Genomic DNA, 23,868 nt, shown 5'->3' with positions numbered 1-23,868 from the left:
ATAGTATAATACTTCGCATATTAATCACATTCACGCATAAACATCCACACACACGAGCACACAACCTCACACACACATACACCTACACAAAAATCAATATATTACATAAAAAAAAAACAATAGAAGAAAGCAACAATAAAAAAATATTTCAATCTATCTACTAAACTATACCAGTCTATCAATATATGTATTTATTCATTTATCTGCTATCTATCTATATAAATTATCTATCTATCTCTCTATCTACCTATCCATAGTCTAAATTTATGTATCTATTGGCGTACACATGCACATGTCAAGCTATTCATTTATCCATCTATAATGATGAATAGCATTTGTTTATAGCGCCATTCACCTCATTCAAAGGCCTCTCCCTATGTCTGTCTGTCTGTTTGTCCGTATGTCTGTATCATTCTGTCTGTTTCTCTTCCTCTCTCTCTCTCCCTATATCTATCTATTTATAAATTTGTTTAATTTTTTTGTCTGTAAAAGTTCTATGGTATTGTCATTCTTTGGCAGCGAAAAGTGTTGAGAGATGGCGCTAGACCAGTTAATCTAGCTGTGCAATTAATTTTTGTTTACCTCAGTCACATTTGCTATAATACGACGGCCGTATGGCAAGTCGAAAACAGTAGTTTTAACGTTTTTTCTATACCTGCTACATGGACTGTTTAAATGAAAATAATGTTTTCGACTGGCTGTACGGCCGCCGGTGAGCAAATCTGACTGAGGTACACCAATAAAAAGTTGATTAAAAACAAAATCGGAGGTAAAATATGAAAGTTAGAAGATATTTAATTTTCGCTTATTTTTATGAGACATTTATGCTTATAATACATCCATGTCTGTGTGAGAATGAGGGGAATGATGACGTCACCCACTCATTATTTTTTTTTGTATTTTATTACATGAAATTTTATATTACTTTGCAAAACTTTCATCAACATGCTTTAACTTTACAACCTGGCCTAGTGTGGGGGGGGGGGAGGTAGGGGAGTGGATATACCACGTTCAGCCACACCTTATCATGATTTTTGTATGTTTTTTGTTTGATTTGTTTTTGTCTATGTTTTCAAACTTTTATTTTGATTACGATTTGTGTTATGTTAACTATTTCATTATACTCATTTTCTGTTATTTATTTATTTACTATGTATGTGTTCTGCTTTTCTTATCATGTTTATGTTTCTTTTATTCGTGGAGGGCTCCGTTGTAAACCAGTTTTTAACTGAACCGGACTACCCTCCCTGTTTTTATCGATTTTTTTGTTAAATAAAACATGAATAAATAAATGAATAAATGAAATATTCCAAATTTCTCCTTATGGTAAATAAAACAAGGTTTATTTTCCCAGAATATGTGGAATTACCATTGTTATTTAACAATTACCATTTTAACTTTTAATGGATCAGTCAAGCGGCCCCGATTGTCAAATTCGCAAAAACTGAAATATTGTAGAATTCGAACAATAAAAAACAAAAGAAGTAGTGAATGAGGTACATCATCAACTCTCTCATTTATATGTTAAGGATCTTGTTTTATGAAAAATAAGCGAAACTTCAAATTGTAATGATTTTCTTATATTGCATCATATCATGAATATAGGGAACGTGTTTATAAAAAAAAACATGCATTGAAAATAAATGGACGAGTAGCATTTTACCGACGTTCATTCATTTTGTTTATTTCCATGTCAACTATATAATGATTTTTTTTCTCATAGCCGTACGCAGAAATTTTTCCGGGGGGGGGGCAGGACGCATAAAAATCTATATAAAAGTAATTAAAAACGAGGGAGCCAGTGAAATTAAAGATTTCGTGCATAATTTTGGTGAATTTTGTGAAAATTTTCAGTAAAAAATGTAAGTTTTCAAAAATATCTGACAGAGACATCGGTGTCCCTCCCCTGATGCGTATATATGGCCATGTTGGTGTTTATCTTCTTTCAAATTTATGTAAGATTTAGATGTGATCTCATATTCAGTTCACAATCTTATTATTCAATTCTTAATAATTTTTAATACAAGATTCAAGATTTTTTGTGATACAACCATCAAGGAATGGGAACAATTTGTATGATACTGGGTTGTACTTCATTCCATTCTTTATGTTTACTTAAAACTATGTCATATAGTGCGTGTGTATAGAGAAAACAATGAATATTCCTTGGTAAAATAATTACTAAATTAATATTCTTAGATAACAGTAGTTTCAGAACAACTTTATATGATTTATAATTTAATCATGGCTGTTTTTTTTAAAGAACCGCCAAATCAAAGGCCGTGTGGATGTTGGTTGGTGTTGGAGTTGTATTGGCGCTCTTCAATCTACAGGGATTATCTGTGCCATTATATAGTGGATCTTCCTATATTGATAATAATGGATAATGCGAGCACAAAGTGAGAGCAGACTATTTTTTTTATTGTGATCTGAAAATTGATAATGATTTAAATAGAGAAGTTGCTTGCGTATATGAATAAACATTCTTGCGCGCGCGCGTTTCAGATTTAGACCGACCTAGAATCTAGGCATAATAGTACTACATCTTTTATCATGAAAATCAATAAAGCGAGCGCGAAGCGCGAGTTTAAAATATTTGAATTTTCGATCTGAAAAGGGGTAAATTTCAGCTGTATATTTAAAGCACTTTGTAGGAAAATTGTGAGGTGGATATGGATCGCACTTAATATAGAGCTGATATTTTCACTATTATTGAGTTTTGATATAGGACCGGGACATCCCTATAAGACATGTCATCATATGAAAATGATGAATGTATTCCTATTCCTCTTGCTAAGCACGAGATGAAACAAGAGCAACAATTTAATTATTAAATTGATATCTTATTTATCATTCTAATATGCCTAATGAGGGCGCTGAAATCTGATGATATGGGCTAAAAGCTGGACAATTCAAGCACTTTTGTAATTATGAATTGGACGCATGAGTTAATATATTTCTAAAGATTAATGCGAGTGCAAATCGCGTGCCGAAATTTTTGGTAAACTGTCATAAAATCAATCAATAAATCAATATTGAGACAAGATAACTCGCCAATCAAAATGTGAGCGTGCAGCGCTAGCTGATACGTTTTGACAATCAGACCTGAAAAGGGATATTTTGGCAACTTTATGGAATACACGAAAACAATAGGCATGATAGGTATAGGCCTACCTGATGAATCAAAATGCGAGCTTGCAGCGCGAACAGAAATTGTTTATATTCAGACCATGAAATATACTTTTTTCCAGAGCACTTTTTAAAAATCAATTTGTCCATCAAACAAAATAACGAAAGTTCGATTTCCGAGGTCAAATACGTTTAATTCAAATTCAAATTTATTTGTTTCACTTCCATATTTGTATCCGTTGCAAACAAATTAATGAAACATATGTTGTGAAAAACACTCCGACAATTTGGGCAACACATTGTAGGTTTTAAATATGTATACTATTTTTCAATAGAAATTAAATTAAGATGGAAATGGAGGGACCCACTAAAAAGCAATGCTTGTACAATGTGGGCCCCTCAAAATATAAATAACACAATAAATAACAAAATAACAAAGTATAAATACAGATAATCAAATGAGAAAAAAATAAATAAATCAGAGGGAAATACTCACAAAATAAATACAAAGTTATCAAAAATATATAGTTTGATAAATGACAAAACAACCCGTCCTAAAAATATCCACCCTTCCCCACCCCCCCCCCCCCCAGAAAAAGAGAAGAAAAAAGGGGGAATGCCCTGAGAAGATGGATGGGTGCTGCTGTACGCAGATAGAACACACGCCGTCGTGGACTCAAGCAAACTGGTTTCCATGATGCGTATAAAAGAGAAAAACTATATAAAATAACCTGGAAAGAATATAATGCACGAAAGATGTGATTGATGCCGTAAACAAATTACCGGTAGGAAGGCGGATAAGCGGACAGGAGAGGAGAAAATAGAGGACAGGATAGACACAATAATGAGCACATCAAGTTTTTTGTTGGACAAAATAACATTTTCTAACCTCTTGGTTAGGCCTACCAACCAAGAGGTTGGTAGGACTACCTGATAAATCAAAATTTGCGAGCGCGCAGCGCAAACAGAAATTGTTTATATTCAAACCAGAAAATATACTTTTTATAGAGCACTTTTAAAAAATCAATTTGTCCATCAACAAAAATAATTAAAGTTCGATTTCTGAGGTGAAATACGTTTTGTATATTGACTTCAAAACTTGATATTTACGCTCCATATTTCAACAAGATATCTGTAAATCACCTAAGAGGCAATGCGAGCGCGAAGTGCGGGCGAAAATCTTACATAGTGATATGAAAGATTCTTTTTATTTTCCAATGCTTCCCTCATCTTATTTTATTCACTCGTTTTTCTCCTCTTCTTTTTTCTCCTCTCTTTTCCCTCTTTTGTCTTCCCTTCTTTTTTATTTTGCTCCGCCAATAGCCCCCGACCGGGGCAAGTTGGGGGTCCCGGGCCCCTCGCCCCCTGGATCCGCCTACGCATTTATCTGCCTTACAATATTTTGTGTATAACAAGAGGGACCTTATTCCACCTCAATCCACAAGCTCTGCTTTTGTATCCTAAACTTTCTTTTGTAACAATTCTTTTTCTTAGAATATTTTCTTGTTGATTATAACATGAAAGATAAATAAATGAACTGGGGTCCGTTGCAGAAAGAGTTGCGTTTAATTAAACGCAAGTCAAAATCAAATGCAAGTCCCAAATGTGCGCTGTTGATTGGTTGATCTTTGGGTTGAATCTGGGTTGAATATTAAGTTACGAATGATTTTGAGAGTTGAGATTCATTACAACTCTTTCTGCAACGATCCCCTGAAATGAACTAAATTCCCATCTATGATCTGAGCATGTCATACTCCCTTTCTTACACCATTAGCATTTCATACTCAAGCGCTTATCCTCCCACCGAAAGGTAATGCAATTGTTTACGTAAATTTTGAACAATTTTTTATAGGACGGGTGCCTGTGCTGGATATCAAGCAACCCTTCATTTGTAATATATTATGCTGTAGGCCTAAGTATCTTCATTTGGTGCTTCTTTTTAAATGTTTTGTCTTACCTTTTTTCTTTACAAAAAAGAAGGTCGCAACTGCAGCTGAGATCGGTACCGTACTATCGCCCGGGTTACCAAGGCCCAGGCACAAGCGTCGGGTGCCGGGTGAGGCGCGAAGTCACTACGTTACCGTACCGTTACTCTTCAGCAATGCAGCAGCGCAGCTGGATCTAGTCTTGAGGACTCCATGCATTTGATAGGCGGATCCAGGCCAGGGGGGGGGGCCGGGCCCCCCTATTGGCGGAGCAAAAAAAAAGGGAAAAAGAAAACAAAAAAGAAAAGGAAGGGAAAGAGAGGAGAAAAGAAGACAGGCAAATGCAAACATAAGAGGAGGAACATGATTGAATAAAATAACATGAGGGAAAGACTTTTGAAATATTTTTTTGAAAAATCTATTTGTTAGGATATAAAATTTTCGCTCGCGCTTCGCGCTCGCATTGTCTTTTAGGGGATTTGCATATCTTGCTCAATATGGAGCTTGAAATATAAAACTTTGAAGTCAATATACAAAACATATTTCAGCTGGGAAATTGAACTTTCATTATTTTGTTTGATTTACAAATTGATTTTTTAAAAAGTGCTCTGTAAAAATGTCTGTGTTATGGTCTGAATATTATAATTTTCTGCTTGCACTGTGCGCTCGCAAAATTTGATATGTCAGATACCTATTATTTTCCTGTATTCCATAAAGTCCTCAAAAAGTTCCTTATTCAGGTCGGATTGTCAAAACGTATCAGCTAGCGCTGCACGCTGGCATTTTGATTAGTGAGTTATGCACTACATCCCAATATTAATTCTAAATCAAACTACTTTGATGACAGTTTATCAAAAATTTCGGCTTGCGATTTCCTCTCGCATTGATAGATATTGTCATGCATCTTATGCATAATTACAAAGTGCTTTAAATGTCCAGTTTTCAGGCCATAATATTAACAGATTTCGCGCTCTCATGCTTAGGAAGAGAAATAGGAAGATAGTCATCATTTTCATATGACATATTATAGAATGTCCCGGTCCTATGTAAAAATTCAAAGTAATAATAATATATACATCAGCTCTTTATTAACTGTGATCCATCACAATTCACGATTTTCCCACAAAGTGTTTGCAATACAGAGCTTAAATTGACCCTTTGTTAGATCAGAATATCATATACTTTATTTAGCTCGCGCTTTGCGCTCGCTTTATTGATTTTCATGATAAGAAAGGTACTTAGAATACCCAAATTCTAAAACACACATTTATTCAGATTATTCAGATTGTTCTCTAGAGTCTATGTAAATCATTATCTAGTTTCAGATCACATTATCAAAAAGTGTCTGCTTGCTCTTTGCGCTCGCATTATTAATGTATGAAAATTGATAATAACTTATCCTTTTCAGGATTTACAAAACATGAATAGAGTGTCCAGAATTTCTCCTCTCGCACTTCGCGCTCGCATCAATAAAGTTTAGTTTATACATGTATACTTAGAGTCCTTCCAGGATTACAAAAAGTGCTTAGAATTTCCATTATTCAGGTAAAAAAAGGTCAAAAATTTTCAGCTCGCACTTCGCGCTCGCAATATTTGAATGTTAAACTATGTAACGTCTTCATAGCTAAATGCAAGCAGTCCATAACAGGTACAATTTCGAGCAATTCAAAACGTATACAAAAATTTTCTGCACGTGCTCTGCGCTCGCATTATTCATGTAAGGAAGATCCCCACATACTCATCCTTTTCAAGATTTACAAAATGAATTGTGTCTTGTTCAGTAGGTCTAAATATCTACATTTTTTGCTCCCGCTTCGTGCTCGCATGTTTAATTATATACATGTACCTATTCTGTTAAGTTACAAAAAGTGCTAAGAATTTCCATTCCTTAGGTAAAAATGTCAAAAAATTTCGGCTACTTCGCGCTCGCATTATTTGATTTATAAAAATATGTAACGTCTTCATGGCTAATTGCGAGCAAGTATTTAACAGTACCTTTTTCCATCACTTGATTTCTGCTCACTCTTTATGTTCGTATAAACTTGCATACACATCTTTTTTTTCAGGAAAACAAATATTTCCCAGAATGTTCAAAATTTTATAAAAAAATACATAAGATTTCCAAAAACGTTAGCTCGCGCTTTGCGCTCGCATTATATAAATAAAGGTTATGGTATTACACATTTGTTTCATAAAAATAAAGCTAAAAAGTGACCATTAGGACTACCCCTTCAAAGAAACAAAAAATCCCGGCAAAAATCATATTCGAGCGGCCGATCGGGAAAATATGGCTGAAAAAATTACGGGCCCCCCCTATTGACAAAGGCTGGATCCGCCCCTGCCATGAGCAACTTTAAGAACGACTGGTGATCCTCTCTTGTGGTAAATGGTATATTCATTGGTGATGGTTTAGCGCCTAAGAAAGGTTCACCAGTCGTTCTTAAAGTCGCTTGTATCTTACGAACAGCTTTATGAAATGGCCCCGTGGCTTACAATTTTGGTCCTAAAGACCTAATCATTAGTTCTATAATGTATCTGACTATGTTATCTTTGCATTGTGTACATGACCTTAATGTCCAAATAAAGAGGGCCGGAAAGGGCAAGGACATGCTCTCAAGGGATACTTGTGTATTTTTTATTTTAATATCAACAGCAATTATCTAATGATTTAATATCGCATCTTTTATGCATGTGTACAGAGAAGGTTTTTTTTAATGGTCCAGTATTATAACTTTGGCAATGACGACATAGTGAGTCTCAGATTAAAATTTGCTGACATTAGACATTGTGAAAAACACTGGAAATACCTGTGATGCATACCTGTGTCTTAGGGTTGCAGCCAGTATGGGATAATCTAGTTATTATGTAACATCAGGAGGTCATTTAATTTTAACTCTTGGTCATTCAGATTGACAACACCAGTTTATCATTTGACAACCATATATTGTCAAATTCGTTATCCTATAAAACATTTTTATTTAAGCAGGGAAGTGACAGCTCTATCCTCTCACTTCCCTAGTAGTACATGTGTACATGTAGGTCATTAATCATTCACATATTGAAGTCATTTATTCTGTGTATTGTCAACAGGAGATCAGGGAAGAAGATTCTGTTTCCCCTGCGGAATGGACTGGCTCTTTAATCACTCCATGCCCACAGGATTACAGCATGTTGCTCGAAAATGAAAAAGGGAAGAGCAGCTTCTCTCTAAAGCAGTGCTCTGGTGGAACAGAAGAGAATGATGTGAAATGGGTTCAGTCGAACAGTAGTGCGATCCAAGACAGTGGAGTGATGGCCGATAATGAGCTTGAAGAGATGGGACAACCAGTTCCAGAAGTCCAGAATGTAGAATCCAAGCCTCAACTGGGATGCAAAGATCAGGTAGATAAATGTGCTGCACTCAACCCAGGTGAGGTAAATGGGTACCTGGCAGAAATTTATTCCTTGAAACGCAGCGCGCGTAACAGCTGCACTGCTAAAGCCAGGGTAATTATGCTGCATATACTGTAGAGCGCTTAGAGACTTCTGACAAAGTAAGTACCGGTATTAAGCGCTATATAAGCATGTATAATTATTATTATTATTAAATACTTTTCCTTAATCTTGTGAATGCTAGAGGCATTGGCCCGTATTCTGAAGTTGGGTTTAACTTAAACTTGAGTTTAAAGTTGTGGTTTAAGTATAAATAGCCAATTGTTACATAAATCACTAACAGTAGAGATATCATATTTCAGCTCATTTGACTCTCAAATCATTCATAATTGTTTAGGAAGTATTAATAGATGATTGTCTTCACCATTGAAGAATCAGGAAAGAGCACAGTAAATATAAGAAACCTACAACTTAATACAAATTTTGACACTTTGGGCTTCCCATAATTTTAGCACGGAGTTAGACCATGGTCTAAGTTAAACCTGACTTCAGAATACGGGCCCTCATGTTTACCTGTTCATAGATCATACATGTAACTCTGTTTCTATTGGTAATGCACTTTCTAAGACATTAGGAAAAGACTGAAGCATGCAAGTGTGTACAAAAAATATGAAGTAAATTCTTACACAAATGTCTATTAAGGTGATTCATTGAATTGTTGGCAGATGGCCCTGAAATAATGTTGTTTTTAATGACATTAGAACTACTAGTACTATTGGTATTAAAGGACTTTTTAGAGCATCAAGGAAGGTGAGGTGGGCACTCAATTGCCTTGTCATTCTTTTTTAAAAGAAAGAATGGCCTTAAATATGAGTGGAGCGTTGTGGCCCAGTGGATTCGTCAAGATTCTGCCTTGAAATAGAGGGTCGTGGGTTTGAATCCCAGTGATGGCGTAATTTCCTTCAGCAAGAAAGTTATCCACATTGTGCTGCACTCAACCCAGGTGAGTTGAATGGGTACCCGGCAGGATTAATTCCTTGAATGCATGAGTGCTGAAAGGCAGCTCGAGCTAAAGCCGGGGTAATAATGATAATAACATAGCGCCTCGGAATAGAATATTTCTAGATAGATGGCGCTATATGAATGCCTATTATTATTATCATTAATGTGCAAAAGAATCCTGACTATTCAATTCGAAATCGATTAACAAATGATCAGAAAATGCTATTCTTTGCCTCTACCAACAGCTCATCAAATCCAACTGCCCGGAGAAGACGGTTTACTTGGCGAGTGTCGCTACAGTGGTCATCGTATGCTGTTCCATGATGTCTTTCCAGTGGTTTCTACCGTACCTCTACACGGCATACCTCTTTGTTCTCTTACCAATCCGTGCCTATAAGTACACTGCTATGAAGTGGCAGTTCTTCCTGGCTGATTGGTGCTATGTTGCCAATTTGATGAGCCTCTTATATTTATGGTATGTCCGTCTTAATTTCTTAAACTATTGGTGATTCAGATCCTGGTTGGGATAGATCTATATTACAATAAAAATGGCTTGATGACATGATAAACCAAATTCCTTTTTTTATACCAAACTACCAAAGTGTACTTAGATCATGCATGAATATCTTGACTTGATGATTAAATCATAGCCTACATTACAAACTTTCACCTGAATATCATTATATAGCAAAGACATGGAAATTTAACAATATATAAAATGAAGCCTCAACAGAGGAGCTTATTCTCTTGCATATTTTAAAGTGATTAAACTCTTTCTTATTTTAAGTCAATGTCTTGGTTATTTCATTTTGTCTGCCATTTCTTGTCCAACACAGGGCCGCCCCATACAAATCCACCTTCTTCATGATCGTATTTGGCGTGTCTAACGGTCCCGTGACGTGGTCCATCATACTCTTCCGAAACTGCCTTGCCCCACATAGCATAGAGCGTATGACATGCCTCGTGATCCATCTCATGCCTAGTTTGGTCACGTACTTGATCCGATGGTATCCTACCGAGACGTCGCAGCACTGGTACAAGGACTTTGCCGACACCACCCTTGTTGAGATTGCTACAGGATGGGAATTCCTGTGGTTGTTGGCGGTGCCACTTGCTTGCTACTTGGGCCATTTAGTAAGTGTTTGATTGTTGCAATTGTGTATTACTCTTAACTCCTTGCTATGTGCATTACGTTAGGGAAGGCTGCTGAATTATTTTCCGAGCTGAAAATGTAACAAAAGTCTGTAACAGGACACGCATCATGGGATTAAAACATATGTGGGCAATACAAATTAATAGACACTACTTCTTTTGTTCATGTGCAGTTTCAATCCGAGTCAAAAGAGGCATGCTGGTGCTGGTCATGGTGGTTAACTGTAGCATGATACCTCAGTCACATTTGCTCTACAGCGAGTTAAAAACAGCCGTTTAATTCATTCTTATTCAAACCACAAATATGTAGCTGGTACTAAAAATGTTAAAACGACTGTATTCGACTCGCCGTGGAGCAAATGTAACGGAGGTATCAAGAAAGTTTCTTTTTTTTTCATTTGATTTTGATGACTTATTTACTCTTCTGTTTCATTCTACTGTTTCAAGTTTCATTTATATATCTCCTCAAGAGATCAGATAAAAATATATCAAATAGACAATGAATAACAATGTTTAGATAACAATGTATATCAATAAATTTAAAAATATCAGTATTGTACCTTTAAAAGGGAATGAAGCCTTTGGGACAAGTAGGCTTGTGTCAAAACAGAAAAAATCAAAGAATAAGAACAAAGAAAGTTTGAGAAAAATCGGATGAATAATGAGAAAGTTTTGTGCATTTGAATATATTGCAATCACTAATGCTATGGAGATCCTCCTATTGGCAATGGGACAAGGATGAGTGATGTCACATGTGAACAACTTTTCCTTTTATGGACTATAAAATACCCCCAAAATGTCTGTTTATGCTTTTTCTTATGGTGATACAAACTTTATCCATGATGTATTGTAAAGTCTGTATTACATGCTTTCATATAGAGAGAACACATTATCTACTGATAGATTTGAAAAAAGAGGCAGTTTAAGTGAAATATATACTGAAGTAATGGGGAGAGTTGTTCTCAAGTGACATCACATATCTTTGTCACATTGCCAATGTGATGATCTCCATAGCATTAGTGATCGCAATATTCAAATGCTCATAACTTTCTCAGTATTTGTCCAAATTTTCTCAAACTTTCGTTGATCTGCATTTTTAATTTTTCTGTTTTCACACAAGCTATTATGATCCAAAGATTTCATTCTCCTTTAATATTGGTACGGTACCAGCAAAAATAGAACTTTGACAAGTACTTGTCAAAAGTGTCATGTGTCATGTGCTTCACAAAAAGTAAATACTTAGAAGTTACCTTGCTGAAATGCCAAGAAGTCTCCTCAACCTGTTGCAACCTGTATTCTCCCACAGTTACATGGAAAATACCATTTATTTCAGATTTTTCATAATGTCAACTATACAAAGATAAGACGAGGTCTATGAAAAAGGAATTTGATCTTAAAGGAGTACTATTGGCTAAAAATAATTATATATAAATAAATAAAGTAAACTTCACCCAGCAAAATGCTTAAAATTTCTTCCTAATCTGAAAGCAAATAGTAAAAAATGTAGCAATGTATCAAAACAGTCCAGGACAAATTGTGAAAAAAACAGAGTTGGTCGATATTTGATTTCAATGTTTAATTGTCTATTATCGTCAGCAAAATATCGCAGATAACGCAATATATCGCAAAGTCTGAAAATTCATTATATACAATTCTGAGAGAGCAGGCAAGTGGAAAATGAAAGTATGGGTCGCATCGATGCTATTCCATGAAAAGCAGGCATTTGGATACCAACTTACAAAGTTTTTAGGTTGGTTAAACGCAATACAGAGCAGCATTTGTGGTCGATAAAAGTGATTAACTTTTCATAATCAACAATATTTCGGTCATATTGTGTTGGCAAAATGCATCATCATATCGGTAATCATAAAACCATTATCGAATATTCAATGCTTTTCAATATCGCATAATTTTGATGATATTGATTTTTTGAAATATCTCCCAGCATTTTAATTAACATTATTTTATGTATGCAGAAGAAAAAATTGGTATGACTTCACGTCATTGATCATTGAATATTCATAAAGACCTCTTTTACTGAAATAATGCAAATCGTTAAAATGTCATAACTTTGTTATACCTTGTCCAATTTCACTGAAATTTTTAGTGTTTTTTTTTTTGGGGGGGGGCTGATAATAATTTTTCTGTTGAAATAATTTTATTATTAGCCTGGAGTACCCCTGTAAACAAAAAAATGCATGTACCTGTTATAAATTACATTTTATGTTAATTTCTCAAAACAATTATCTGTCTTCCTTTATAGGTAATGTATTTGCTATTCTTCATGTGGATTTTAGGGTGAGTACACTGTATGCATAATGTAATTAAGAATATTATTTTTGAAAATGACTGGTGCAATTTCTTCACATTTCAAGTGCTTTCGGGAGGAAAAATCATTTGATTTTATTTGATAATTTATCAATTTACTGAATGTGAATTTCATTTTTGTGTTACTCGCATCTATAGCAGAAGTGAGACATAGCCCCCTCTTTTCTGACAGAGGTGAATTTAGAGAAATGAAATATCAGGTCACGAGGCGATAGATCAAAGGTCATTTGAGGTCAGCAAAATAGTTCATATTCAAATGAATGAGTTTGTTTTTGTGAATAAGTTATATAACAATTATGATATATTGAATGAAAGTATGTATTAATTACATGTTACCTAAATGCTTTCTTTACAATGCTGATGTTTATTTGTCTAGTTTTGTGTAAAATTATGCTGTATTATTAAATGTATTTAATCAGTTTAAATAAATAGGGCAAATTATGCTGTAAAATATGCTGTAACACGCTTTGGGCCATTCTGGGAAAAGCGCTTTATAAAAATTGGCTTTTATTATTAGAATGCATGACATATATTCCATTATTTCAATTTTATTTGTGGCAAAATGTAGTCATTGTACTAGAGGCTGGCTACGAAAAAAGGAAATCATCTATTTCTAATTCTTGACTGTGAATTTTAGTATGTTATTGTTATTAATGGATTTGACACAAGTTATCAGTGCCATGCATTTTCTTTTCATTATAGGTCAACTTTCAGTTCTTCCGAATACCTCAACAATTACACCTACATAGTTTATAAAGGCAATAATTTCTTTTCCCGAGCTATTAGATGTAAAGGAGGAAAGTAAGTATTGGTAGTAGATTAACATTTGATTTCCTTGTTTTAGTGACGCGGGAGAATGATGAAAAATAAATGTTTTATGTTGAGAGTTAACACTGCACCCGTTTTAATAGTGTACTGCATTTAGGCATGTCGCATTTAATTTCACTCGCACAACATACATTCTATATTACGGCTAACCCAGATGGGAACAAGAATGAAAAGTTGATTACTGACTGTAAGAAATTGTCAGTAGCAGGCACTTCTTGAAACAGATGTGAGTTTAACGTCTCGATTGATTGAGATTAATGTGATGATGATAGTTGGTCATTTTTTCTATACATGAACAGGCCACATTAGTATGTCCCATGCAAATGAAAGAAAAAGAAAGTTTGTTATAATGAGATCACCAAGTTTATTTCGATATATTTTCAACGAGTTTCAAGTATTGTATTTGTATCGTCCATTTTTTAAATTCAAATTTGACCCACCTAAAATTTAAAGTGTTGATGTCGTACAAAAAAAACCTCTGACTGTCCCACATTTTTTTACTCTGTTATGCCAAAGTAGCAAGTTTTGGAGGGCTTTATTTTTTTTATATTTTCTTTAATTGCAACATGCTCTGACCCCTGTAGGTTAGTTTAATCTCTTCTCCATCGACCATTACAAATTGACTTGTTTTCTCTCAGGTTTAAATTGTTGGTGTACCTGACTTTCCAGTGTATCTACGCTTTAATAACGATCACCTTGACGTGGTTCTGGTTCAACTTCTGGATCGCTCACATCGTCTTCTTGTGCTCTGTCTTCACCGTTGCTACCTACAACGGGTCAACCTATTACCTGGACCTGTTCCCGAAAAAGGGCTATGCTTCCGATCCGTATCGACTTTGTGGAAATTTACCCGAGTGAACTGGACCAGGGGCCCGTTGCAGAAAGAGTTGCGTTTAAACGCAAGCCAAAAAATCAATCGCCAGTCCCAAACGGGCGCTGTTGATTGGTTGAAAATCAAGTTGCGCATGATTTTCAGAGTTGTGATTGATTGCAACTCTTTCTGCAACGGGCCCCAGTTCTTGAGGCGTAGAATGTCTTTGAATCTAATCTATGTTGACTGCAGAAAGGTAGAAGAGTGATCATTCCCATCTGGGTTTATTTCCAAAAGAAGGCTTTTAATTCTGTGCGTTATCAGCTAGATGGAAAGTCTGGATAAAAACTTGCTGATACCTCAAGTGCCACCTATGAAGGCATGAAGCCATCAACCATGTCTAAACCTGCCTGTTATATGTATTACTCATATTGGTCCTAGTTTGTGGTAAAGTAAAATAAAGGTTACAAGTACAGCATGTAGGGTTGGCACTAGTCTCCAGGTAGTTGCTGTACCTTTTCTTCCTACCATTGGTCCTGCCAAGTAATATATTGGACGACATGATCGCAGCCTTAAATATGCTATCCCCAAAAGTAACCACAGATGCTTGCAAGTTCTCCATCTTCCCACGTTCTGTCAAAATTTGGAATCGCCTACCAGGACCTGTTGTAATGGGAACAAACCCAGCTGTATTTAGAGAGGCTGCGCTGCCATTCATCCGCATGATGCAGCCTCCTGTTGGGTCTCTTATGCTGTAAGCCAAGAGGCAGTTTTTACTTGCACGGTGCACATTCACTTTTAATGTATATAAGTGCAATTTCAAATTACTTCACCATGCCATCTTGCACTGATACACACAATATTTTCATCCCGGGATAGCTTTGAAGCTGCTAAAAGGGATTACTCTTCAAAGGTTCAAGATGTCTAAACCTACAAGTATTACTCATATTGGTCACAATTTTTGGTAAAGAATCAAAGGTCAACATGTAGTAATAATATCTTGGTAAAATGTTTCTTTAGTCTTTTCAACCAAAGATATCAACTGGAACTGTGATATTCTTCGCTAGATTGTTTCTGGATGATACTCACATTTCTATGGTGGCCTACCTCTTCACCGTAATCAATCAATGATATTGTTATATGTAAAACAGTGGGACACGCCCCTTGGAAGCCAACTTTTTTTTTTCAATTCAATTCGGTTTATTATGAAAATACATTGTAAAACAATCTGAAGACTGACACATACAAAGTTAACAGAAAAATGGAAAAATACATTAAATTATATACCTAAGAATTATCATAATATAATAAGAACATAATAGTAAGATTAAATATTGCACTCGAGGTTCAGGAATATAATTAAGGGGATAATGCTATATAAAGAGAAAATCGAATGATCAATAAAAACATGAAAAAAAATATTTGGATATGTATTATGTTGATTGATTTCAATGTAAACTGAGGGGAAAAAACTTATGCAAATGATGAAAAAGGAAGTGAAGGGTGAAGGGAAGAAAACATAGTTGAATGCACAAATTTTATACAAACACTTTCTATGACCATCTCTACCCCTCATCATGCCAAGGGTCTAGAATCTGGAATAATTTGATTTGTAATCGACCATCAGCTCATTCAATTAATGATCAAAAAATTATATGACTTCACATACATTTATGTCATAAATGCTCATGTAATGAATTCCTTGAAGAGATATAGTTGCACGTTGCCTCGTAAAATGTTACATTATGTTTGAGAATCCTCACAATTGTGCTATAATCTATGAGCTATCATTGTATTGCCAAGAAGCTATAAGGAATCCAATCTGTAGCTTATATTCAAATTAAACTTGCCATGATTAATTGTAACATGATATTTATTTCAATTTCCAGACAAATTCTATATTTTGATAAAGTTGAATGAGGTCAATTGTGTGTGAATTGTGATTTGTATATTATGCCAAAAATACATTTTTCTCGTCTATGTACCTAATTTTCTTGGTATATAATTTTGACTTAGTAACCTACCTCCTCATTCTGTTCAGTATTTCCTAGTATATTTTTAAAATGAAATTTCATTCTTTGTGATATAAAAATAATCATAAATAGTCACTGTTTTACTCTTTGTGCATATCCTATGATACGATAGAAAGAAATTTGCTGTAAACACTAAATTACTCTGGACAAATAAGTTGGTGCGTATGGTATTTGCTATGTATTCAAATCGTTATAATTAGTACTGGTACATATTTTGCAAGATTTGTATTTTAAAAAAAGATATTTTTAATTAGCTATCAATATGGTGTTAAAATTGGATAAGGAAATTATATTACTTTTCACCCTTATCTGTTTTTTTATAGACATGTTAATAATGGTACCATTTTAACAACAAATGCAGTGTACTATATGCATCTGTATTGATGCATTTTCCCTTTCTTTGAGTTCTTTCACTATGTTTTTCTTTAATAAGTGACTTTGCTAGTTCTTAATAATGACAGTCTGTGGCGTAATACCAAAGAATGTCCAAAATGATTCATCGTACTAAGGCCTATAAACTTTGATGATTTCATGAAGTGTATCTGTGAATTTAACCTAAGAAAAATATTGTACAGTATTATTGAAATGTCAATTTGTGATGTCAATTCATCCTTGGTGCAATGGAACACATGCTTTTATATATATTCAAATGGATTTTGAGTGTGATTAAGAGTATATATTTGTATATTCTCATTGTTGGTCTTTTTATTGTATGTTCTGTCAAGATATGTCGTAGTCATATTGTATATATGACAAATAATTCCCACTATTCTTGCTCAAAGCCTGGTATATTTGTATAATATATAGGCCTATATATTCAGTTTTTACAGGTGTGCAGTGGATGTTTCTGATGTTTTTATTTTGCCTTGTCTTGTTTCTGATTCTTCATGTTCCTTTTGATACCATTGTATTTTTTCTCTGATTTCCCACCGAGCATTTAAAAAGTGCATGTAGTGTATTATATGGACTTGTAATGCAACTACTTTGTAAATTGTAGAAGTGTAATAAAATGTTATCTAACAAGTTCACTAGGAGTTTAAGTATGTTATCTCATCTGGGTTTTTGAAAAATACAGTGGAATCTTGAGAGCCTGCTTTAGAATATGTTATTCCTCTATATACTACTAGTAATACGTATGTATGCAAAGCATGGGTGTCGATCACGGGGGGATGGGGGGATATATCCCCCCAATATTTCAAGTGGGGGGATGGCCTGTATTATCATCCCCCCCAATAATTTAGGGTAGAAAAATTATAATAATGATGATGAAAAAATGAAAAGTTTGATCATGATGATTATAGTATGCCATCAATCAGTTTGTTTCCCTCGCAATTTGTGTATATTGTTATGAAATAAAAACATTCTTTTTCAGGACTATTAAACAGATGGGTGGAGGTTCAAGATGAAAAAGAATGAAATGTTTATGTATCTGATATTTTTTAACACATGACATAAAAGGACCCCAACGAAAATCAACTTTTGTGGATAGGGTGTTCCATCCCACCAGTGGTGAATAAATTAATTTAAATAAATCATTAATTCAAAAGGGTGGAAAAATAAACGGAAGTAAAAGGGTGGCAAGATAAATAAAGGAATGACGGTAAGCCCGATGGCGCACGAGAAGCCACACAGATTGTAATTTGTGCTAGTCTTAATTGGTACGAATCTGTATTTTATCATCATGCATTAAGAAGAATAAAGATACTGCCAGTCAGGTTAGATTTAAGAGAGAAGTTGTATACACAGAGGCATCGATCCTGGGTGGGGGGGGGGGCAGGGGGCGATCGCCCCACCAATGAAAATATTGGGGGCAAACATATCATTTTGCCCCCTCCCCCAATAATTCCGCATGTGCAACCAAAAAATAAAATAAGATTGTAATGCTACACTGAAATCAGCAAGCGAGATTGAGATACCAACTCGATCTTGATTTAAAATCGTGCTCAAAATGTCTGCTTTTCAGATTGGAATATAAAAATTTTCAGCTCGCGTTTCGCGCTCGCATCATGTACCAAAAGCCCAAACTTTTCATGATTATATAGGTGAATAGAATGTCCCGTTTTCAATTCTAAACCTCAAAAGAACTTTGATTTTGCAATAATCTTTTGTTGGATATATATCTTCCATTAAAGTGTCTTTTTTTCCAGATCAAAATATCAAAATTTTCAGCTCGCGCTCGCATCTATTGTTCCATCTTAATCATTGGTACCAAAAATGCTTAGAATATCAAGCTTTCAGGTCAGAATATAAAGAAATTTCAGCTCGCTCTCTAGTGAGATACATGTATCGACCCTCCTCATGAGTTACTACAAACAAACCTAAACAGGTACATTTTTCCTGTTTTCATGACATACTAAAAAAATTTAGCTCGCGCTTCGCGCTCGCATTGTTGGTGAAGGTGAGATATGTGTCTCTTTCTCATGTTATATATATATATATATATATATAGGCCTATGTGTGTGGGGGTGTGTGGGTGAGTTTGTTCGTTTTTTGTGATCGAGCGCCATTTGGAACGTTGATTCATAATTTTGCCTCCCCCCATCTGAAAAATGGATCGACGCCCCTGTGTATACATCATGCTCAATAAACAGATCACTATGTACATGGTCCAGTCAATTTTTGTCATTTTTTCCTCGGTATGAGTTTAGAATAGGCTTACTTGTAACACAAATTGAATTTTCAAAAAAATTATACAAGTATAGTACACTACAACAATGAAGGAATTTCCAAGAACACCATGCATATCAACCACTCTCAAATGTCCTAACTTGTGATTTTAGTGGGGGTAATGTTGAAATATCCCCATCCACAAGAACATTTGTGTCAATCATCCCCCCCCCCCAACCAAGAATACCGATCGACACCCATGATGCAAAGCATAACACATTTATCAAAATTCTTGTAAGGGTTGATTTCATTATATGTTAGGTATTAAGTCCATTCTGTTTTAATAGATAAAGATTTATGTGTAAATCCTGTAAAGTGTAATCAATTTGCTCTGAAATTAAATTTGCAGGATTATTAAACTTAAATGTTTATTTGATATTTCAAAATATCTGAAGCAATACTGTTAATGTCACGTGTGAAAATCCTCCCCTCATCCCCCCCCCCTCCCGATGTTATAAGTGTTTTGTTCACCGCTATCTTCCTCTCTCTGGCTGTATCCATCGGGGCGGATCCAAGATTTTTCGAAAGGGGAGGGGGATACATTTTTCCTTGGAAAAATTTGACAAGCAAAAAAAAGGCCTTTACTTTCAGGTGGGGGGGCACTTCTGTTTCTGTTTAAAGGGGAAGTTCACCCTGACAAAAAGTTCATTGTAAAAATAACAGAAAAAATAATAAAAAATATTGCCGAAGGTTTGAGAAAAATTCATCAAATAATTAAAAACTTATTAGAATTTCAATTATCGATTTGATTTGTGACGATTTGATTTGTGACGTCATATGCGAGCAGCATTCATATATAGCGAACGGTAAAAAATCAAAGAAATTTTATTTTCTCAGAAAATTGAAAATGGTTTTCACTGTACCTTTTTTATATCAATAGGCAAATCATTTCACATCCGATCATGAATAGAAAACAACATTAAGTTATCAGGAACTATACAAAATTTGAAATTCATGCATTTTATATCACATAACACATGGGGCAGCTGCTCGTTTACGACATCACAAATCCAAAAATTTGAACTCTAATAACTTTCTTACTTTTTAACGGATTTTCTTCAAACCTTCACCAATATTTTGTGCTATTTTTTTCTGCTATTTTTACAACAAAGTTTTTTCAGGGTGAACTTCCCCTTTACTGGCATTTTTACATTACAAATGTTACTTGTGGCTCTCAAAATGGGGTGGGGGGGCACGGGCTGGCTGTGCCCCCACCCCCCTGGATCCACCGCTGGTTCCCGTCTCTCATTTTCTTTATATCTCTTCTTCTTTCTTCCTCTTCTTCCCTTGGTTGGCAACCAGTCAGGATTGACTTTTTTTGCCACAGCTTATATATTTTTTTCCATTCTTTTTTTCCTTCTCTCTCTAATTCTTTTTTTCTTCCTTTTCTTTTCTGTTATTTTCTTCGTCTTTTTTCTTTTTCATGTTATTTTTTTTCTTTTCTTCTCTCCACTGCTTGCTCATAGTCTGTAGGTTCAGATCCTTGTTTTTTTTACAATTTGCAATTATGCAGAGTCTAGTAATGAGACTAGATTCACTACGTACTCTGGGCTGGCTCTTATTTGACACTGACAGAGCCTTTGGAGTCTAGTCTTCACTCTAGTCCTTTTATTGGTTGAAGTGTCAAATATGAATCTGTGCTTGCAGACTTACTTGCTCTGTTGCAAATGTTGATTTGAATAAATTGAGAAAAATCAAGCGAGCATAACAGAGAAAATTTCATCAAAATCGGATGTAAAATAAGAAAATTAATGGCATTTTAAAGTTTCGCTTATTTGTCACAAAACAGTGATATGCACAAATCAGTGAAATGCAAATGAGTCAGTCAATGATGTCCTTCACTCGCTATTTCTTTTGTTTTTTATTGTTTGAATTATACAATATTTCTTCTTTTTTTACGGATTTGAACATAGGGACCGACTTGACTGAATCATTTAGTATTAATGCTAATTCCACATGTTCAGGGAGGAATTAATCACTGTTCACTCGACCATAAGGAGAAAATTTGAATAATGAATATAATAAAATACATATTGAGTGGATGTCGTCATCAGTCTCCTCATGTGCACACCAACCAGGGTGTGCATATAACTGTTTTGTGAAATTAAGCGACACTTTTAAAATGTCATAACTATCTCATTTTACATCCGATTTTGATGAAATTTTCACTGTTATGCTAGCTTGATTTTTCTCAATTTATTCAAATCAACATTTTGCTGGCATTTTCAGTGTTATGCTTGTTAGTTTTTTCTCTTTATTTTCAAATCAATGTTTTTGTTGGGGTGGACTTGTCCTTTAATCTATCTTCCCTCCCTTATTATTGACCCCATCACCCGTTGGATGTCATTGGTATTCTTGAAACTCAAAAGTGCAAATCTGAACGTAAGAGGCACTCTGAAAAGAATGATAGACAAGTTAAAATATATCCTGGTAGGTCACGTACTGAGCGTCTTATACAGTGGTGCTGAAAAATTAGTAAACCCCACCAAAAAATGAACATATTTGAAGTTTTCCAACTTCTGCCATGATTACGATGTTGAATTGTTTGTGAATTCAGATGATAAAATACATCACATTCAATATAGTTTGTGTTTGTTTTTTCTGCGCTCGCCGGACATTGTATAGTATTGTTGCCTACATTCATCACTCAGCACGAAGGAGTGCATTTTGTGGCGGGGTTCACTAACTTTCAACCACAACAGTACCACTGAATTATACCCCCCCCCAACTCTATATTATGTAGATCAGTAAGCCTTGCATGACGTCACACTTGTGCTGTTATATCTTTAAAAAAATGAATAAAAAGGAGACGTGGTAAAGTTATGACGTTTCATTCTGCTTTAAAGGGGAAGTTCACCCTGAAGAAAACTTTGTTGTAAAAATCGCCGAAAAAATAATAAAAAATATTGGTGAAGGTTTGAAGAAAATCCGTTAAAGAGTAAGAAAGTTATTAGAGTTCAAAGTTTTGGATTTGTGACGTCATAAACGAGCAGCTGCCCCATGTGTTATGTAATATAAAATGCATTAATTTTAAATTTTGTATGGTTTCTGATGACTTAATTTTGTTTTCTATTCATGATTGGGTGTGAAATGATTTGTCTATTGATATACAAAAGGTACAGAGAAAACCATTTTCAATTTTCTGAGAAAATGACATTTCATTGACTTTTTACCATTCACTATGTAGGAATGCTGCTCGCATATGACGTCACAAATCAAATAATTGAAATTCTAATAACTTTTAATTATTTGATGAATTTTTCTCAAACCTTCGGCAATATTTTTTATTATTTTTTCTGCTATTTTTACAATAAACTTTTTGTCAGGGTGAACTTCCCCTTTAAGTAAGCTTGGTTTAATGCGGATTAAAATATGAAATGTGGCCCATTTGAATTTTACGTTTGGTGAACAGGTAATGAATTCCTACACCATCAGGGGATTGAGTATAGATATCAACCCCTCACTGTAAAAACGGTGGTGTTAAAACTGACACCAATTTGTGTTAATACAGGACCACACCCTGAGGTGTTATAATTACACCATAGAGATTGAACATAACACCAAAGAGTGTAAATGTAACAACCATAGGTGTTGTAATAACACCTATAGGTGTAAAACTAACACCACCAGTTTAACACCGGAGTAAAAGAATTGGTGTGGTCCTCTATGTACACTGGTCAACACCAGTTTTTGCTGTGCACTAGTCGTAATACTAGCAGGGTCCCGTTTCACAAAGACTTGTTATGCAAATTTTCTAAAAACAAATTTATTATCAGCCAATCAGATTGAAGGATTTCAGAAGCTTCTAACTGTTATTGTAAATTCATTAGTTTTATGAAGCGGGGTCCAAATCAGTGCGTATTACCCCATATTTCTTCAATTCGTTTTGTACGGCTGAATGATTTTGGAACAATTCCTAATATACGATTGATCTGAAACCGACAAACCACCATCTATGACGTTGATCGTGATATCCTTGAACTCCTCAAAATATATAGATCAATGTTTCCAGCGAACGGCAAAAATCGTTTGGTTTTTTATTCTGGCGGGTGAGCGATTAAGGTCACCCACTTGAAAACTATGCACGGTTAAAATCCCGTTTATAATATTACACAACTCTGATTACTACATGATATGAAAACTTACAGTTGGTGTGATAGTCTAAACAACCATCCTTAATTTATTGAGAACTTGATATTAAAAATTAAACTTTGTTGTGGAATATTTTTAATACTACTTGCTTAAACCGTTTAAACAACTACTGTGAAGTTCATATAGTAAACAGTGTTGTATAAAAACACCTTGTATCAAAATGCTGAAAATTTCATCAAAATTGGATAACAAATAACGAAGTTATTGAATTTTAAAGTTCAGCAATATTTTGTGAAAGTATAGTTATATGCACATCATCATGAACATTCATTAGGTGGGCTGATGATGTCACATCCCCACTTCCCTTTTTCTTATTACTTGAAATCATTATAATTGTTTCATTTTTTCATACATGTGTGAATAATGTGTCTCCTTCATAATTAAATAAGTTGCATGCAGCAATGAATGTCTAGTGCACTAAATCAGTTGTCAATCCAATTTTCATAGTTCTTGGTAGAAGAAAAGATAA

General features: G+C 34.7%; 1 protein-coding gene across 2 annotated transcripts; it reads left to right on the top strand.

Moving 5' to 3' along the window:
- Positions 1 to 4,910: 4,910 nt before the first annotated feature.
- Positions 4,911 to 17,608, top strand: LOC121427626 (glycerophosphocholine acyltransferase 1-like). Of its 2 annotated transcripts, none has more exons than XM_041624124.1 (8): positions 4,911 to 4,939; positions 8,145 to 8,435; positions 9,674 to 9,903; positions 10,265 to 10,562; positions 12,844 to 12,878; positions 13,611 to 13,709; positions 14,375 to 14,604; positions 14,753 to 17,608. In XM_041624124.1, exons 2-7 carry the CDS (start codon positions 8,223 to 8,225, stop codon positions 14,592 to 14,594), a joined length of 1,095 nt encoding a protein of 364 aa, XP_041480058.1. In that variant the 5' UTR covers positions 4,911 to 4,939; positions 8,145 to 8,222; the 3' UTR covers positions 14,595 to 14,604; positions 14,753 to 17,608. The 2 variants fall into 2 exon arrangements, with proteins under 2 accessions (XP_041480058.1, XP_041480059.1); XM_041624125.1 differs by lacking the exon at positions 4,911 to 4,939 and adding an exon at positions 4,982 to 5,035.
- Positions 17,609 to 23,868: the final 6,260 nt, after the last annotated feature.

The sequence above is a fragment of the Lytechinus variegatus genome, chromosome 14, assembly GCF_018143015.1.
Source record: "Lytechinus variegatus isolate NC3 chromosome 14, Lvar_3.0, whole genome shotgun sequence".
In the NCBI taxonomy this organism is placed as follows: domain Eukaryota; kingdom Metazoa; phylum Echinodermata; class Echinoidea; order Temnopleuroida; family Toxopneustidae; genus Lytechinus; species Lytechinus variegatus.
Note: the sequence above shows the minus strand (reverse complement) of the source record. Positions and strands in the feature narration are given on the sequence as shown.

Bases quoted from the DNA above. Each gene is read 5' to 3' on its own strand.
- LOC121427626 (XM_041624124.1), top strand. From the start codon at position 8,223: ATGTTGCTCGAAAATGAAAAAGGGAAGAGCAGCTTCTCTCTAAAGCAG. The intron at 8,436-9,673 runs GTAGATAAATGT...CTCTACCAACAG, and splicing joins AACTGGGATGCAAAGATCAG to CTCATCAAATCCAACTGCCC. The intron at 12,879-13,610 runs GTGAGTACACTG...TTTTCATTATAG, and splicing joins TTCTTCATGTGGATTTTAGG to GTCAACTTTCAGTTCTTCCG.